Raw genomic sequence first — 20,200 nt, forward strand, 5'->3', positions numbered from 1 at the left:
GAGAAAGGGTGTATCAATGTATGTGAAATAATGCACCTTCTATCTGGTGAATATAATATAACCCTTCTATTACAATAAAATATATGAAAAGATGTTATATAAAAAAGAAAAAGCAGAAAAATTAAATGAATATTATAGAAAAATGTGTTTTTAAGAATTTTTTTTTGTCAGTTGTAGGGCTTAAACTCAGGGCCTGGGCTTTGTCCTCGAGCTCTTTTGCTGAAGGCTAGCACTCTACCACTTGAGCTACAACACTACTTCTGGCTTTTTCTGAGTAGTTTGTTGGAGATAAGAGTTTCATGGACTTTTCTGCCAGGACTAACTTTGAACCATGATCCTCAGATCTCTGTTTCCTGATAAGCTAGGATTACAAACATGAGCCAACAATGTACTTTTTTAAACATGAAAACTATAGCAATATCCCAAGACAATTTTGGAAATGACACCTATTTTCTTTTTAATAGACTAAGACAAAGTAACTTTTGGACAATAATCTTTATTAGTATATTTTCTAATTACATATAATCCTGAGCTAGTTTTACATTTATCATTTAGTCTGTGACATTTACATGGACTTTGCTCTAAACTCTCTGATGAATACATTTTTATATTAGGATCACATAATTTTATTCCTGGAACCAACAGTTATCTTACTCAGACATGGCATGATCTAATTCTACTATATGAAAGGCTTTAGAGCATTACTTTTTAAACAACTTTTTCAAAACTGCAAAAACAGGCAGTGCAAGAGCTGATTCCATAATTTTAGAGAATTCTTAGAAAACTATGCTGCTATTGTCTTTGATCTATTTCCTTGAATAAATTCAGTAATCATCTGACCAATCATACTTAAGGAAAATGATAAGAGTAATTCCAACTTTTATCATTTTAGCTAGTGCAAAGTACCTAGGCTCCATCACATCTAATAATGCACAATTATCTTTAAGTGGTTAAGTATTATAAAATGTGTTATGTGAAATACTTCCACCGGTCTCTATAAAGGAATACATACAACCCATTAACATTAAACTCAAAAATCCAGACCAGATATTTTAAAATTGGTAAATGAAAAGAAAAAATAAAAAGGGTAAAACATCCTTTGAAGTTTGAGAAATGACATTTTATCCAACATCTCTGGACGAATAAATATTTTTCATTCTTGTATTTTACATTACTACCAAAATATTGCATCTTTCTACAAACAACACAAAACAAGCATACAGTATCTAGAAATATTTCTCTGACAAGAATGCCGAGTTTTTGAAAGTACACTCAAATTTTTTTCCTGAATAAGGTCATTATAATCTTAGGTTAAAATTGCTATAAGCAGTTCAGGCAAAAAATGCATATTGCTTTGTTTTAAAAGCAAGCAATATTAATACTTTTTAATTAAAACAATTATAATTGTAGAGCTATTATAGAAACATGAATATTTCTTGAGAATAATCACAGATTGGCAAGTAATGGAATAATGGCTGAGACACATAACAAAGGGATAATATATCGAGTAGTAACAAATTTGAAAATATAATGTATTAAAAGAACATAAAAACACAGCTTTGTTTTATCTGAGTGTGAAAAACTAGCAGCAATACAATTTGCATATAATGTAGTGCAATGAGCATTTGTCCAGAAAAGACTCCCAAAGTCTTGAAAATAATACACATAAACCAGGATCGACTCCATTAAGGAAAATGATTTAAACATGTCCAGAGTAGCTAGCTTATCAAGGATTGCAAGACATTCTCACCTGTATCACTGAACCAGAAGCCAGCCTATGCAAAACTGTGTTCTGGATAACTGACTCTTATGGCTCCCCAGTAACAAGCTCGGATAAGGCAGATCAAACCTAAGAGATATGCAATTGCCCAAGAAACATAGGTTGCATGAAATCGCCTTGCAAAGTCTTGGGTGCCAACCTAAAACAACAAAAGTATATATATATAAAGATTAGAAACCTTCAGTAAACATCTGCTTAGAGAATCTTGTGTTGGCTTATATATGTGTGATTTGGTTAAAACATAACTGCAAATGAATCATTCCACATCCCTATAATCTGATTTTATTCAGACACTACTGCTGCTTATATTAACTATTGATTTTTGTGCCACTGGGTTCAATCTCAAGTTTACTAGTCAGGTGACCTTCTGCTTTAGTAACCTCTCTACCTTATTATTCTTTAGTTATTTTCCAGATAGTTTATTATTGCTTTGCTCTGAGCTGGCATGACCTGTACCTCTCTTACTGAATCTCTTACTGAAACTCATAGCAGGCACCACCACCACCCATCTTCCCTATTTCTGCTGTCCAAGTAGCAGGAATTACAGGCATAAGTTACTCTGTCTGGCCTTACATATAAATTTTATGAAATAAAACAAAACATACCCACTCTGTCAACCATAATAGTGTGCAGTCCCTAAACTTAGGAATCTGAGGCAGAAGGAACATGAGTTTCAAACTATTGTGGGTTACACAAGACTTTACCTCAAATTTTTTTTTTAAAAAGCCAAGTACCAATGGCTCATTCCTATAATTATAACTACTCAGGTTGAGATTAGGGGGTCAAGGTTTGAAGCCAGCCAAGCAGGAAAGTCCATTTAACTATTCCTGGGCACGCACACACACACGTACATACAAAACAAACAAAAAAAAGAAGCTGTGGCGTAAGTAGAGTGCTAGCTTTGAGCAAAAAGACTCAGGGACAGCAACTAGGCTCCAAGGCTTAAACCGCTGGATGTGCCAATCTTGGGGGCTTGAACACACGCGCACACACACACAGCACACACACACACACAGCCTAAAATAAGTTGCCTTTGGCATTTAATTTATGTAACTCAATATCATGTGACCTAGTAAAACAATAATATGGAATCGGACGTGCTGACTGAGGAACACAGCAGGAAATCAAAGTGGGAACATAACAGGTCAATCCCTTCCTTGTCTGGCATAACCCCCATGTCAAGTGGTTAGGTCTAGCTCCCCTAAAAATAACCCATCCTGCTACTGGGAATAACTCTGTTGTTTGATATGGAATGTGGATAAAGAAAATGATTTTTCAGACTTTGTCATTTTTGGTTCTGTTCCACAAATGGGCTTTTGTTAAATGAACGGCACATTCTTCAGTGTTTAATAATTTGACAAGGATCCAAGGAACCTTTTAAAAATCCATTTAAAACAGGTCAGTGCACAATTAAAACCCATTATTTTTTCTAATAAAGGTTAATAAGATTTTTAAATCATTAAAGAACAAAAAAAAATCAGGTTTCTGATTGCCTATAGATTTTTCCCCATGACAGGAAATAACTGATGTTGTCTCAGGCCTCAGGCTGACCATAGTTGGTAAAGCTGAGAGGGAAGAATTCTAAGAGCAATGTAGTACTCACAGTTAATCCGACGCCAATGAAAATACAGGTCATTCCGATGGTAATATAAGCACAGCAGCGTCTTCGAGGAAGTGCACTACCCACGGAAGAGCTGGCAAATCATGACAGCAAAAGAAAGACATCATGTGTAGCCAGTGTTGAGATCATGCTTAATTTGGAAGAATATCTATAGGAACGTTTGCCAAATATACAAAATACAGAAATGGATCACATACTGGGAATAATTATAAATGTGCTTCTTTAGGGAAGTTCTAATTTTGCTAGCTTTAATGACTCAAATTTTGTTAAATCAATTAAACTTACTGCAAATATACATTATAGATTTTCCTCAGTACTCCAACAGAAACATCATCTGATGACCCTGAGACCACCATTAATTACCATCCTACAGAAATGCTATCTGGTATTATTAGGACATGTAGAATTCATTGCCTTTATGTCATTTTAGCCTTAGACTACTTTTGGTTTGAATTCCTATTAATCCATTTAGTGGTTTTATTCTTGACTCATAGCTGGTTGTTTCACATTATTACCTGGGTATCTGCCGCTGGCAATCTAATATATTCTAAACCAGGTAAGCCTTTTAGAATTACATACTGAAGAAGTCAAAGGTTCTAAATGAACATTAGAGTTGCTTTTCTGTGAGCCAAGAGAATAATTTGAGTGCATTAATCTCTGTGAATTTTGCTTAGCAAACCCATGTCCTTTTATGGCACTCAATCACCACTACTTATGAGAAATGTTTCCAGAGAAAAAAGGACCTCCTGTTCCTCCACAACCCAAGTTCCCTCTCAATACAAGAATAAAGCAACAACCTGAGCCTATTGCATAAATACCAAAATCTCTCATGTTTAAATTATGTATGGTTCTACAAGCAAGACACAAGATTATTTTGCCTGTGGTAAAACTTAATGTGGCTGGGTACAAGTGGCTCATTCCTGCCAGCTCATCTACTCAGAAGGCTGAGTTCTGGAACATGATAGTTCAAGGCAAGTCCAGGCAGAAAAGCCCACCTCCTATATAATCAGCAACATCAGGGTTAGAGCTGTGGTTGAAGTGATAGTGTATTCCAGTGATGATTTATATAAGTTAAATACTATTCCTTACAGTTATATACTCTGCATGTATCTTATTACAGTCTATGCTTTAAAAATATTTTTTTTGCCAGTTCTGGGGCTTGAATTCAGGTCCTCGGTACTGTCTTTGAGCTTTCTCAAGGCTAGAGTAGAGCTCTACCATTTGAGCCACAGACCACTTCCAGCTTTTTCTGTGTATGTGGTACTGAGGAATCAAACCCAGGGCTCTGAGCATGCTAGGTAAGCACTCTACCACTAAGCCACACTCCCAGTCCCTAAAAATCATTTTAATATCTTTTAGTGAAGAGTATTGACAAAATCACTACAGAGTAAGGAAATTCTAATCTATGCAGAATTACTTGTTTCCCACTAGGATTTGCTATTTTTACCTTATCTGGAAAATTCATTCCTACCTCTGTTATAAAAATATTTTCTTGCTTTAAAATTATTAAAATTTGGGGCTGGGAGTCTGGCCTAGTGGTTAAAGTGCTTGCCTAGCATGCATGAAGACCCGGGTTCGATTCCTAGGTACCACATATAGAAAAAAGCCGGAAGTGGTGCTGAGGCTCAAGTGGTAGAGTTCTAGCCTTGAGAAACTCCAAGGACAGTGCTCAGGCCCTGAGCTCAAGCCCAGGACTGGCAAAAAAAAAATTATTAAAATTTGTCTTTTGTATTTATGTCTGGGTCCATAAGAACTATCAACTATAAATTCTTATTTTATGTTTTAAGGTTATATTCGGTATACAAAATCATAGAATTTATATTTCTGATGAAGTAATAGTTCCTTTGATACCGAGGGAAGGATAGAGTGCTTGTTATAATACAGAAGTCCAGACTATAATTTATTTCCCTGACATATAAAATGCAAACATAAATTTGGCAGCCTAGCACTGATAAACATCGAAGTTCTGTGATTTACTCAAACTGTCAGACTCAACATGGTAACAAGGTTCCTGCCATTACTTGCCTTTTCCAGGCAATTAGAAGAGGGATGGGAAAAACAAATTTCCATTAAAGAAAACTGGCAAAAAGTTATACTTATTTTTTGTTCACATTCAGTTATCTATAACCTAAACAAATGGCCACACCACCTTCAAGGAATGCTAGGAAATGTCTCTAGCTGGGTAACTAAAAACTGCGAATTCAGTATTACCAAAGAAAAGCATCACATCTATAATCCTAGCCACTCCAGAGGCTAAGATCAGAAGATCACAGTTTAAAACCAAAAAGGTTTTCAAGACTCTATTTCCTATTAACCAACCAAATTTCAGACTGGAGGCATGGCTCAAGTAATGGAACATCAGCTATGACACAAAAATCAATCAGGGGGCCGGGAGTTTGGCCTACTGGTAGAGTGCTTACCTAGAATGCACAAAGACCCAGGTTTGATTCCTAGGTATCACATACATAGAAAAAAGCCAGAAGTGGTGCTGAGGTTCAGGTGGTAGAGCTAGCCTTGAGAAAGTCCAAGGAGAGTGCTCAAGCCCTGAGCCCAAGCTCAGAACTGGAAAAAAAAAAAAGTCAATCAGGCCAGGAGTGTGGCATAGTGGTAGAGTGCTTGCCTAGCATATAAAAAGTCCTGGGTTCAGTTCCTTGGTACACATACACAGAAAAAGCCATAAGTAGTGCTGTGGCTCAAAGAACTAGATAAATAGACAGACAGACAGACAAAAATAAAAATCAAAACATCACCAGAGGTGGGCCTGATCTTAGATTCCTGGTCTTAGATCCTTCCCTCCTGATCCCTGTTCCTGTCCTTCTCCCTCTTCAATAATGGAGATCAAACACAGACCTCCTTGTTTGACAGACAAGTACCCCACCACTTGAGCTATCACTAGACATGGTTTTGATCATGGATTTCTGATCTTAAATTCAACTCTCTTCAATACTGGAGACAAATCCCAGGGCTACTTGTTTGATATTCAAGTGCCCTATTACTCCTAGAAAGTGGGAAGATAGAGTCTACCTTATCCAAATGACTCTCAACTTGCCATTTGCCTGCCTCCACCTACTGAGTAGTCATGCTACTTCTGCATAGTACCAGCACACCCCACCATGTTGAGCTAACCTCTTTCCTTTATAAAGCTTGAAGTCTCCCAATATTTGACTACAGTAAAAGCAAATGAATGAATACAGTTGGGTTTTAGCATAAGATGTGAATAGGAGGAGGAGGAATGAGTAATTTTGGCTGATAATAGTAGTAGTATTCAGATATGAAAATAATTGAAGAAACAAGTTGCAGAACAATTTTTCTGTCGGAAAAGGTTTCTTCGGGTGAATAGTAAAAGCAATAGCTAACTGATGAAGTTAAATGTTTTAGACAGGGGCAGGAAGGAAGAAGAGACCAGTCAGGCAATCCCGGGCCTTGCAGGGTGATAGAGAGGGACAGCAGGTTATGATTATGCAGCTACTCTCCTAATAAAGAGATCTCTGGAGGTAAAAAACAAAAGGCACAGGAACAGAAGCAAGACACCATCTAATATGCTGTGGAGGCAGAAGAGTTTGTTTAGTTTGGGACATAGGAGGTTATGTTGTGTAGATATGGAAGAAAGAAAGACATCTCTAGGAAAGTTAGGCAAAGGCTTCATCCTGGAAGGTTTTATCTACATTGCTAAGAAGTTTGAAGTTTAATTCTGGGTTCTAGGCATTGGGAATATAGTAGAATATCAGTACATTTATGCCCAAAAAGTAAAATGTTTTTCCTCAAAACAATATGCCACCAAATAACTGTTAAGATATTACCATCTAGACATGGGGAAGAAAGAAATGACTTCTGGCTTGATCACCTCAGTAGATGGACAACTTTGGTTGGTATATTCACCAACACATGGGAAAATTAGTTTGTAGAATGGAGAAGGAAATTATTCATGGTGTGTTTGAGATGTCAATGAGACGCTAGATTAAAATGGTGATATATGAGGCAACTAGTGGAGACTGTGTATCTACATTTTAAGTTCCAAAAAGGGATCTACAGTGGTTTGATAGATAAAATGACAGAAGCATATGAGAAATTCAGACTTTAGGTGATTAGATGCCAAATTATGGACAGTAGAGGAAACAAGACCAATGAAGTCAATAACACACAGGATTGTTCTGAGATATGGGGAAAGCTCAGGATAAAGCAGTACCTGAAAACCAAGGAAAAACGTTTACTGAAAAAACAAACAGGATGATCAGCATAACCAACTGCTTAGAGAAAACAAGCAGTACAAAGGCCAAGTGAAATTGGGATGTAAATTCCTTCAGACAATGTTCAATAACCTCGTGGGGATTGGTGGTTAAATGTCCTTTGTTCCAGAGCAAGGAGAGAATCATGATCAAATGAAGGCATAAAATTTGAAGACATTTGCTTCCTTTTGAGAAGCAGAAATGAAGTGGACACAGACAGGCAATGGACATAGAACTTAGGGGAATTCACAGACAGCCTCAGTTATCCTTAGAGGATTCGGAATAAACTCTCACAGAGCCTGCAAGAACTGGAGGATTTGGAAGGTAGGTATTTAACAGAAATAAGTATCTAGAGATAGCTGTTTCGGGCGACTGGTAAAAAGTTAATTGAACAGTTTTAGAAATCATATAGCGCAAAGATGTAGCTAATGTATAAAGCTGTACGTTTTTAAAGACCTAAACAATGCCAAATCTTTTTTTTTTTTTGGCCAGTCCTGGGGCTTGAACTCAGGGCCTGAGCACTGTCCTTGAGCTTTCCTCAAGGTGCTTTACCACTTGAGCCACAGCACCACTTCCAGCTTTTTCTATGTATGTGGTACCGAGGAATCGAACTCTACCACTAGGCCAAACTCCTGGCCAATATCAAATCTTTTATTCAGCTTTTGATTATCCTGGTAAAGGAAAAGAGAAGCTATGCCTACATTGATTCAAAATTGGTGATTTGAAAGGCAGATCAACAAGATGAAGACTCAGTTAATCTAACAAACCTACAGTTCTCGTTATCTCAACTATGTTCAAGATGAATTTATTATCTTTTGCCAGATAATTTTTTTCTGGTCCTGGGGCTTGAACTCAGGGCCTGGGTTCTATCCCTGAACCTCTTTGGGGTCAAGGAGCGTGCTCTACCACTTGTCCCACAGTAACACCTCCAGCTTTTCTGAGTAGTTTATGGAGATAAAAGTCTCATAGGGACTTTTCTGCCTGGGCTGGCTTTGAACAGTGATCCTCAGATCTCAGCTTCCTGAATAGCTAGGATTATAGGTGTGAACCACTGGTGCCTAGCCAGACACATTTCTTCTAAACCCTCAATCCTCTATTTTAGTAAAAGGATCTGCAGACTCTTGGAAATAAGGTAATCAGAGACCCTCTCCCCCCAATCACTGACCCTCTCTCTTCATATTCAATTTATTCTACTATATCTGTACACATCTGTACCAAGTTATCTACTGAAACAGCTCCTTTTCTAATGAACCTAAATCCCTCATTTTTCAATATCACCCTCCTGAGAGCTTTTCTCATGTTGCTTTCCTTGTTTCATTCAAAGCACAGCATGCTACATGTATCTCCTTGAAAGTATTCAAAATTTTATTGTGAGAGAGTATTCTCTCTCATTCCAAAGGTAAAGACAAGAGTTCCTTAGTGGCAAAATTTTCCCTTTATTTCAAACACCAGTGCCTAACATAAGATTACTGAATTAATAAATAATTGCAGCACTAAGTGGCAATATAAAAGGATAATGTCTGACAGTAGAAATCTTTATTGTTTAAAATGGTAGGAAATGATTCATAAAGGGACACATCAGTGGTGAGGATGCATCTGATAACAATGACTACAAATGAAACCTATTAATCTTAGCTCCATTATAGTATCTGCATAGAAATACAATCACAGCTATACTTAGAGTGTTAGCACTACATCTCCAGTAGGACAGTGCCCACAAGTTGCCCAGTTACAAGCAAAAAACACCACCTTCTGCTACCATAGCCCTAGCTACTGTATAAGTAGAGAAATGGCATTGGGAGAAAATGTTTCTTTGCCTCTGGCATCTGGAGAAGGCTTTCCTGACACACTTGTGACAGCAACATATAACACAGTGTTTTCCTAATGATGACTTAGTAACACCTATAACTCAAAAGAAATTCTAGGATACTTATGTTTGAAGAAAGAAAACCTTGTCTTGGAATTTGGCTCCAACATATCATTTTTGGTCTTATGGGAAAACATCCAAAAAGGAAAGAAATCTGGATATCCCCTACAGGTTTCATATGATAATAGTTTTGGCCCTCAGACTAGTGATTCTGATTCCTCTCGTGGTTCACAGCACGTGACTCCAATCTACAAACCGTCCTCCTAGAATGGTGCTTACAATGATCTAGCCCATGTGAGTCCTCCTCTAAGTTATCGCCACAAATTCTCCTCTGTATTAATACTCTTGTCTTATGATTGGAGAGCGTCCAGATATTCAATACTTCTTTATTCTAGGCAAAAAAGATTGCTGGTGAATATAATGTAACTCTTCTATTAATTACAATAAAAGAAAAAAAAAGATTGCTATTGTTCTAAAATAAAAGCTCCTTGAGCAAAATTCTTAACTTCTAAACAGTTTCCCATCTGCAAAATGAGAATAATCTCTACATTACAGGATTCCTATGAAATTTGCCTCTAATGTATACGTGTGTATAAGGGAACTGTGCCTCACAAACCATCTGCTGATCAGAAGTCTTTCCTTTTTATTTGCTATAATAGTTATTCAAACTAATGCCCTTGGTAAAGATACTCTTTTTCTAAAAATAATACATAGAAATATGTGCCATTCACATATGCATTCTTCAAATGAATATTTTTCTGTGTACCTATTCAGGAACATACACACTTTGTTTGCTTCTTCATGTACAAACTTCTACTGGATTGAGTAAAAATAAACTTGGAAAATTGGTTTCACAAATTTAAAAAAATCTACTATTTAAAATTAAAATATGCAATAAAAGGTACTCTCACTGGGATATATTTAGTGAAATTTAGCAGGGTAAATGGAGATACACACATATTCTCATATTTTACACTTTTTTTTTTTTTGCAAGTCCTGGGGCATGAACTCAGGGCCTGAGCACTGTCCTTGGGTTTTCTCAAGGCCAGAGTTTTACCACTTGAGTTACAGCACCAGTTTTTTTCTATGTATGTGGTATCGAGGAATCAAACCTGGGTCTTCATGCATGCTAGGCAGGCACTTTACCACTAGGCCAAACTCTTGTCACCACTTTTTAACTTCTAGAAGTCATTTTTGCGATTTTTTATTCTGCTTTGGAATTTTTTTCAAAGTGGATAAAAGAATTATTCCTACTAAAAGTTACACAAATTAAACTATGACCCTGTATTTTCAGTTCTAAAAAAGTCATCAAAATATTCCAGTTGAACAGACTTTGTTGAAGTTGTAATTCACAGAAGTGAAGAATTATTTTTAATTAAAATTCATTATGAAAATAGATGCTATGTGAAAAAGTAACCTTCACAGGCTTGAGTGTGCCATCCTTAGAAAGCCAGATTGGGAAGCTGTCCCTAAGCTGGCATCTGGGAACTTCACTGCTGAATTGGTTTACCCTTGTCCCACTATTTCTAATTCCCCTTCTCCTCCCCAAATCAGATCAACATACAGAAGACAAATGGTACAGAAATCTTCTGGACATGATTAATTAAACAGCAATCTAAACATTCACACAGTGAAAACAAAGAAGGATATTGCTAGCAAAGGATCACAAAAATCAATGGCTACGTGCATAAGATCATATATCAAAACGAACTCCAAGAAATGGAAGAGGCTTTTGTTGTTGTTGTTTTTATACTGTCTGTGGTCTTTTCTTTTCTTCTTTCCTTTTTTCCTTTGGTTAATTCCGTTGTGCTGCTGTTTTTTTTTTTTAATTTCTGTACGCTTTTTCTTAAATATAAGGAACTTAGATTTTAAGAGACAGCACATCCATTCCATTGTGGACAAAGTGTAGCTTACTTTGTAAAAGTAAGTCTAACATCTAAAAAGCCCTGGATTCAACCCCAATACTTGTCCCCCCCCAAAAAAAATGATGTTCTAAATCTTCAATCTGGTATTTCTGTAACTACTTTAATTGTTTTATTATTCAAACAATTTATATCAAAATGTATTTTTTTAACTGTAGATAGCCAATTTTTTTTTTAGATTTAGACTTTTTACAGAAGACTTACAATCATGCAGTGAAGTTTCAAAATTTGCTGCATTTTCAAATGTGTTCCACACAATAAACAAATGATGGCTTATGCTCAACACCTGTATTCCCTTTGAGTATTCAAAATTTGGTTTGTGCCAGCACAAACAGCCCCAGTGGGAGCCTTGGGCAGCAAATGCCTAGTGAGAGATTCCCTTGTAGAGAAGATACTGTACAACATAGTAACAACTCATTGCTGGAAGCTTATATTGATCTAGTCTCCTCCCATTTTTGCTCCATTTGCTTTTTCTCTTTTCTAATTTCACTTTGTACTATTTGGCTTAAAATTAAAAACAAAAAACAAAAAACATCTTATCTGTGCATACAACTACATAGGGATTCCTGTAGCCCTCCCAGAATATGAATCTTGGTGTGATCTTGAGACCCTCCAGAGCAGCTTAAGTTGTAGAGTGCCAGCCATTGATGAAGGAAGTTGAGAGGGTTAAGGCCCTGAGTTCAAGCCCCAATTCTGGCAGAAAATAGTAAAGTGAAATTGACTTTCCTTTTGAGAATGATAAAATCAAGCCTGAATACTTTAATCTCAAAATGGAATGTACTAGCCAGTTCAATGATGTGATATTTTAGTCTCAAATAAACATATTAATCATGCATTTATTTCATGGCTTGTCTTAAAGTGAAAATCTGTTAAAGTTGGAATTCTAAAGAACTTCTCAATCATATTGTCAACTTACATTTTTTTGCAGTGTGGGCATTTTGCCAAAGTGTTGAACCTCAGTTCCATCCACTGAAAAATAAATGAGAAGGATTGAAAACTGAAACATCAAGAAAAAACAACAGAAAACACTCTATTCTGATAAAAAAAAAAAACACTTCTTTAGTCTTAGATGTTATGGGAGTTGATGGTAAGAGCAATCAATTGCTTCCTCACAATCGCAGGAGTTTTTCCTTCCACCTTTCTTTTCCTCGAAATATGGTTTGGGATCTCCCTCTGAAGTAGTTCCCATGACTTTTCCAAGGCTCTGATGCAATCTACAGTTGCTTTACCACAAAAATTGAATGCAATGCCAGAATATTTATTGTCTGCTCTTTCCCCTGTACACGTTGTTTTTCCTTTAGATGAGGACCAGAATTTTGAATACTTGCACATTTACATTTACTACCATAAAGCTACTGTTTTATTCTACATGTGATAAGATACAAATTAAATAAACTAAACAAATGAGATAGTGGCAGATCTAAAATCAAGAAATCATTTCTTTTTTTTTTAATTTGAAAAATTATTTTATTATTTCTGGGTAGCATTGTCACTTACAGTGACATTTCTATACACATACATGAGAGTGTGTGTGAGATGTGCTCCTTGGCGCCTTTGATAAAACCCACATCTCTGCCATTAATTCATTTACAATGAAAGAGAGCAGCATAAAGGTAAATTGGAGACTTTTGATAAAATTTTCCATTATCATCTGAATGGGAGACATTCTTAGGATATCATTTAGAATCATCTCTAAAATTATATTTTAGTACAATTTTATTTTACAATGAGACTAAACCATGACTTTTTTTAACAATGCAACAATTTAATCATATATTTTAATGGTTACTGATGAAGAAGAAACCATTTCTTATACCAACATTGTTTATAGGATCTCACCAACAGATGTCTCTTATGGACAGTGTTCTCTTTAAAGGTTTCTTCCCAGTGAATGTAGACAATACAATGTACTGCCTTCCTCACAAGAATGTTATGGGGGGGGGAAGTGACTGCAAACACAAACACACACACACACACACACACATACACACACACAACATATTTCTATAGAAACACCACATATTCCTGTCTATAGCTTTTCTTGAAGTAGTTGTACAAAGGAGTTACTATTTAACAAAGCAGTTTATGAATACAAATATCTTAATCATCACCACTTTCAACATTCTTACCTATCTTAACCACCCCTTCCCTTTCCTCCAATTTTGTAGAGTATACATTAGATTATTGTCTGTAATTTCTCCATCATCTTCTCCTCATTATGTACCATGACTCACCCTTTTCAATTATTTTGCTGAACTGTGATTTTGAGACTATTTGAGACCTCCTTTGGATCCACCATATTTCACTTAATACATTTATTTTGCATTTATGAATATTTATGTATTATATACTTGTGAGTTCGTAAACTAAATATAACTTCCATGTATAAGGGAAAACATGGATCCTTTGTCTCTGTGGGTTTGATTTACTTCATTAACATCATTTTTCCAAGTCTTTCCATTTCATTACAAATGGTATAATATCATCTTTTCTAATGGATGAGTATCCATAATACGGAGAGAACTTTAAAACTTAAGCCCTTTAAAAACCACAACCAGCACTATTCACCATAACCAAAGTATAGAATCAGGGTTAGATTGATGAATCAAGAAAACCTGGTACATATACACATTCCACATATAAAATGTGGAATTTTATTCATCCCTGTCTATGATAAATACATAGTAGATAATTTTTGTCTTGCCCTACTATTATATTACAAAACTCAACAAAAATAGAGACTCTGCTTCTTGTTTACCATAGATTCCTTGGCACCTAGCAGATTCCTTGACACATAGCCTAATACCTGGTACAAACTCGGTATATGTTGTTGAACAAATTAAATCATCCTACATTCAATGTGGCTGCAAAAATAATCCATGGTAAAGATTTTTTATACAAATACAACAACTTGGAATGCAAAGTCATTGTGGAAGGAGATATCTAAGGAGGGAAAAACCTCTATTTTGAAGATTTTTCAATGGCATCCCTTTAAATATAATTTGTCCAAATTGGCTTATATTTGGCTTACATCAATACTTCTTATGCTATATTAGAAAATCCTATATTTAGTTCAGTTCTAATTGGATATTAAACATTAAGTTAAAACTTCAAAAATTTAAATGTCAACTTGCTTTAGAAAACATAGCTAGTGAACTTTCCCAGAAAATGAATCAGAAAGCCAAAACTGAAAAGAAAATGTAAAACCAACAATCAACTGTGATTTCAGATGGTCTACAAAGCTCTAGAAAGAGAAGACAAAATGGGGTGGAGTATGAAGATCACACTATGAATCCATATTCTGAGTTAAATACCCTTACTCAAAGCCACAAGAAATTCCAGACCACAGAAGAAACCAAACGAGGAGAAAGGAACATAGATGAAAATAAAGAGGAAGTCGGAAGAGCAGCTAATCTCATCAACAATGGAACAAAGCCTACATATCTTTCTAAGGGAAACAACATGAAACCTCAAATCCTATAGCTGGAACAATAAATGCACTTTAGATTTTTTTTTTTTTGTGGTCCATGGAGCTTGAACTCCCTGCCTAGGTGCTGTCCTTGAGCTCTTCAGCCCAGGGCTACCGCCCTACCCTTGAGCCAAGCCCCACTTCCCATTTTCCAGAGGTTAATTGGAGATAAGAGTCTCAGGTCCTTTTGTGCCCAGGCTGACTTTGAACCTTGATCCTCAGATCTCAGTCTCTTGAGTAGCTAGGATTACAGGTGTGAGCCACCACACCTGGATAGATTTTTTTTTTCTTGAATCACTGAAACTTGCTTCTCTGATCCTTTTCTCAGAGAATAAAAAGCTGCGTTTCAACAAAATGAAAGAATAAGAACCATGAAAATGACATAGATCTAAGGAAAATGTAAAAAAGAAATTTTCAGGATGAAGGCAGAAGTCCCAGGAAAAGTATGTAGCAAGAAGCCAGATGTACCCAAATAAATTGCCTGAAACTTCATTGTTCTATAAAAGAGTATGAGACGAACTAATGACCTATATTTTAAAATCCAAGAAAATGTCAAAAGCCATACAGAAATGTAGCACAACCACTGGCTCAGTTGTGGATGTAGTGGATGTAATTCACCTAACCATTAAAAAAGAAAAAAAAAAAAACATGTAAACTCTAATTTATAACCCTACTGGGAATATGGAATCAGGGTCAGGAAAGGGAATATAAGTGGGATGTTAGTGTGAATGTTAAATCCTCATTTAGTAGAAATTTTCCAAACTGCTTAGTCAAAAATGAGGTAAGGTAACAATTTGACAGGTAAAGTAAACAAAGCCCCTAAAGAATTCAGAATATTTGGGGATTATACTTCGGGTAGGGTAGATAAGGATATTTGTAGTGTTGTTTGACATTGGCAATTGTGCATATAAATACTTTAATGAAATTAAAAGAAAAAAAAAGATGGACAGAAAGCAAATTCCACATAGTTGTTAAGCTCATTCAGTCCTTCATGTCAGCAAATCTTACCAAATTGCTTTTACTCATACCAAATCACTTAGACGTTCTCATTATTTGGTGGTTTACATACTGTGTGAAACAGTTAATGTCCTCTGCTCTAAGTTTTTTTTAATATTTTTTATTGTAATTAATAAAAGGGTTACATGATATTTGCCAGATAGAAGGTGCATTAATTCATATACATTGATACCCTTTCACATGTCGATTTCACATATCGATTACCCTCCCCTCCACCCCACCCCCCGTTTTGGTTTTCTCCCCTTCCCTATCAAATTTCAAATAACCAAATACAAATAAATTCAATATATCAGATAACAAAGTGAGATACTGTAACAATATGAGATACCCAAGGGAAAGCAAAGGAGATGAGAGATAACATAGTACATTAAGAACAACAGTCATTCATTATATGGCTTTTGTTTCAATATCCTGGAGGTCCTTTCAATTAGCTTCATACTATATGGCCTTATGTATCAACGTTTTGCTCTATTGCAGATCTCTGCTAGTAGAGCCCAAAGTTTCTACTGATTATGACAAATGAGGGAAACCCTTGAGCCTAAGTTCCTTTGAGTCTGGCTTACTTCACTTAATATGATTTTTTCTAAGTCTTTCCATTTCCTAACAAATGGGTCGATGTCGTTTTTTCTGACTCTGCTCTAAGTTTTATGCAGAAATTTTTTTGATGAATTAATAAGCTGAGTGCAGTGGCTCACACCTGTAATCCTAAGATACTCAGGAGTCTGAGATACAAAGATCCCAGTTCAAAGCCAGCCAGGACACCAAAGTCTGTGAGACTCATCACCAATTAATCACCAGAAACTGGAAGTGGTGCTGTGGCTCAAGGAGTAGGGTGGTAGTCTTGTGCTGAATATTTCAGTTCAGGGACAGCACCCAGGCTCAGAGTCCAAGCCCAACAACCTCCCCACCCCCAACAAAAAAAGAATTGTTATGGAATCTCAAAACCATGAACAGGCCTTAGGATGTGTATTTTGTTGCTAAGAAGGTGAGAATAGGGTTAAGATTGACTGGTTACCAAGTCAAGATGCTCACACCTAAACTCTACCTTACCTAGGTGGCTTCTTTTCACAATGGGACCAATCAGAGGATTTATGACTTGTCAAATTCACAAAAGATACTGTATGTCTCAGCCGGAGATTAATTACGTTCCTAAGGTTCTATTTTAACTTACGATTGATGCACATTACACAAAATATTTACAAGTTTATATTCTATGACAAATATTCAGTTACTTACAAGGAATGTGTTTCCACAGTGTCCACACACAACTCTTGTACCTTCTGGTTGGATTGGCAATGCAGGTTGAGCTGGCTGTTCTTCAGAAATAAGCATTACTGGACCAAGGTTAATTATGCGTCTACTGTGGAAAGAAAAAGGAAATGGTTCATCATTCCACAAATGGTCTGAGTGCAAAACCTGAAACACATGACCAAAAACATGAAGTGTGTCTATAAAAATGTCATGCTTGGGCCTGGAGTTTGGCCTAGTGGTAGAGTGCTTGCCTAGCATGCACGAAGACCCAGGTTCGATTCCTTGGTACCAAATACTTAGAAAAAGCCAGAAGTGGTGCTGGGGCTTAAGTGGTAGAGTTCTAGCCTTGAGAAAAAAAAATCCAAGGCGAGTCCTCTGGCTCTGAGCTTAAGCCCAGGACTGGGGAAAAAAAAAAAAAAAAAAAAAGTCATGCTTGATTTTTTTTTTTTTTTTTTTGCCAGTCCTGGGCTTGAGCTCAGGGCCTGAGCACTGTCCTTGGACTTTCTCAAGGCTAGAGCTCTACCACTTGAGCTTCAGCACCACTTCCGGCTTTTTTCTATGTATGTGGTACCGAGGAATCGAACCCGGGTCTTCATGCATGCTAGGCAAGCACTTTAACCACTAGGCCAAACTCCTGGCCCCAGTCATGCTTGATTTTATATTAAATGAACTAAATTTTGGACCAAAGAAAGTACCAATAGTCTGACTCTTAAGAGCAGTATTTATTTACTTGGGAGATGGAATGGGTCCTAATCAATAATGTTAAGGAACACTTGTCTGCCATTTCCAAACCACAATTTTCATTCATTTTTTTCTCTAGAAAGACAAGTTTAGAAGACTGAATAAGCAAAAAGTTACTATATTAATAAAAATGTGTGTCCTAAAGGTACCAAAATGATTAATTGAAAACAAATCTCTCTGAGAAGTTCAGAATTCTTTGATGCTTATTTAAGGAGAGATAGAAATATGGCAAAACATATAATGAATGATTGATGTCCTTAATGTACTACGTTGTCTCTCATCTCCTTTGCTGTCCCTCGTTATCTCATATTGGTATAGTATCTCACTTTGTTATCTAATATATTGAATTTATTTGTATTTGGATATTTGAAATTTGATAGGGAAGGGGGGAAAACCAAGACGGGTGGGGGGCGTGGGGGGGGAGGGAAATGGGTACCAAGACATGTGAAAGGGTATCAATGTATGTGAATTAACGCACCTTCTATCTGGCAAATATCATGTAACCCTTTTACTAATTACAATAAAAAAAAATTAAAAAAAAAAAGAAATATGGCAAAAATAGGAGCCATTCTGCCATTTTATTTTCCAGTCAGTCTCCAGTGGGGCTCGAATGGGTCATATGCCAATCAAAAGGCAAGATAAAAAAGTAACAAAAATGATTGTTAAGGGCTTTTACTTGTACCCAAGCACATTTTGCATTGACAATTCCAGAATTTATTACATACATTATACTACTGTAGAATACAAGGAGAACTAAAGCATTTCTGAATTAAAATGAACTATTTGAAAAGTACAGTAAGTGAATTTTAGGTTCAATGAGTCACTTGTTTATCATAGATCATTAAATACTTTTATAAGATAAAACATAGATTGCCATTTGAAAATATTATATCCTACAAATATTTATAACCACAAATTTCTTCAGTATGCCATTTCTTTAATGACAATCACAATCTAGGTGCTACAATCAACTTTGGGAACAAAAATTGACTAGAACAAAGCTTGGCCCATGACACTTGTTGAATGGAGAAATGAAGAAATGAATAAAGCTTTATTTCTTACCAGTTAGGTCTTGGACATCCTATTCGCCGAGATGTATCCTTACAAATGAGGAGACAATTACAAGGGCATCTAACATATTTCTTCCCTGTTGGAGGGGTTTTGATTGGCTAGATAAGGGAAGAAAATGCAAACACAGCAAATTAATCAAAGCTAGATTGTCACAGCTTGTTTGTGTTTAAGGAGGAAAGGACTTCTTTGTGCTACCAAAGTATGATACGCGCAAAAGTGCATTACAATTGGTTCCAAGTAGTACAACCATTCACAGTTTGTAACTGGAGGGGAGGGGGTGACATGGCAGCCAGGGCTACAGAGATTTAATCCCTAACCCTAACCCTAACCCAGCCATGGGGCTGGTTTGATTCCCTCTCAGTACATAATTTCTTTTGTCATAAAGGACACTGAACAACTGAGAAAACCTGGAACTAGATGATCAGAAGGTGGCATAGTAGTAACGTTATTAATAATAAGTACACTGTGATGTGTGAGTGAGTGTCCTTATTTTTTAGGAAGCTTGCACTAAAAGAATTACTTAGAGAGAAAAGGCACTTAGTGAAATGCTAACACTTGAGGGAGAAGAGCTAGGCATAGATGCATTCTTCATTCTGTCGCAGACAGTCCTTAAATTACAGTAGCTCAACCTACAGACTTCATTTTGTTGTTTTTTTTTTAATATGCAGAAAGTAATGTACATTTTGTAGAAATCATACTGGGAATTTTAAACTCTGATTTTTTCCCCCAGGCTACTACTCTATAGTTCAAAACTCTCTAGATACTACTCAGACACATGACCACAGGCGCCATCCCCAGGTGCTATGTTGCTCACCTATAGTTGGTGACATGTATTAAGTACTTTTCAACTTGCAGTAGTTTCTATTTATGATGTGTTCACTAATAAACAAGTCCAGTGAAACCTGAGGGGCATCTATATATAACGTTATTTTTGTAACTTATCATAACAATTTTAAAAATACTAAATACATGAGAAAAAAATAACTAAAAGTGATCAACAAGCCACCTATAAGTTAGTGATAGCAAGTGAAATATATAACTAACATATAACTAAATGTGACTATCTACCTTTCACAAACATCCAAAAGGTATATCTATAAAAAGTATCAAGAAAAACAGAATTTGAGAAAACAGCACTTTTTCCCCAAAGTATACTGTGTACATGTATAGAAATACCACAGTGAAATGTTTTCATATTATAAATATATGTTGAGAAAAAAACACAAAAATAGAAA

The 20,200-nt window shown here is 36.1% G+C and overlaps 1 protein-coding gene and 1 long non-coding RNA gene across 2 annotated transcripts in view; one reads left to right on the forward strand and one right to left on the reverse strand.

Moving 5' to 3' along the window:
* Positions 1–546: 546 nt before the first annotated feature.
* Positions 547–20,200, reverse strand: part of Pip4p2 (phosphatidylinositol-4,5-bisphosphate 4-phosphatase 2) — a 35,371-nt gene continuing 15,717 nt past the window's right edge. Inside the window, exons 3-7 of the mRNA XM_090339048.1 lie at positions 18,957–19,063; positions 17,139–17,262; positions 12,333–12,385; positions 3,384–3,474; positions 547–1,919 (exon numbers count right to left, since the gene is read on the reverse strand). Of these exons, the coding sequence (XP_090195174.1) occupies positions 1,776–1,919; positions 3,384–3,474; positions 12,333–12,385; positions 17,139–17,262; positions 18,957–19,063 (519 nt within the window). The 3' untranslated portion in view covers positions 547–1,775. The remainder of the gene's footprint in view (positions 1,920–3,383; positions 3,475–12,332; positions 12,386–17,138; positions 17,263–18,956; positions 19,064–20,200) is intronic.
* LOC150058995 (uncharacterized) lies at positions 17,158–18,958 on the forward strand. The gene is made up of 2 exons (XR_016536669.1): positions 17,158–17,246; positions 18,853–18,958. It is a non-coding gene; the product is annotated as an uncharacterized LOC150058995 (long non-coding RNA).

Source organism: Megascapheus bottae, chromosome 9 (genome assembly GCF_031878675.1).
Source record: "Megascapheus bottae isolate mThoBot1 chromosome 9, mThoBot2.hap1, whole genome shotgun sequence".
Classification (NCBI taxonomy): domain Eukaryota; kingdom Metazoa; phylum Chordata; class Mammalia; order Rodentia; family Geomyidae; genus Megascapheus; species Megascapheus bottae.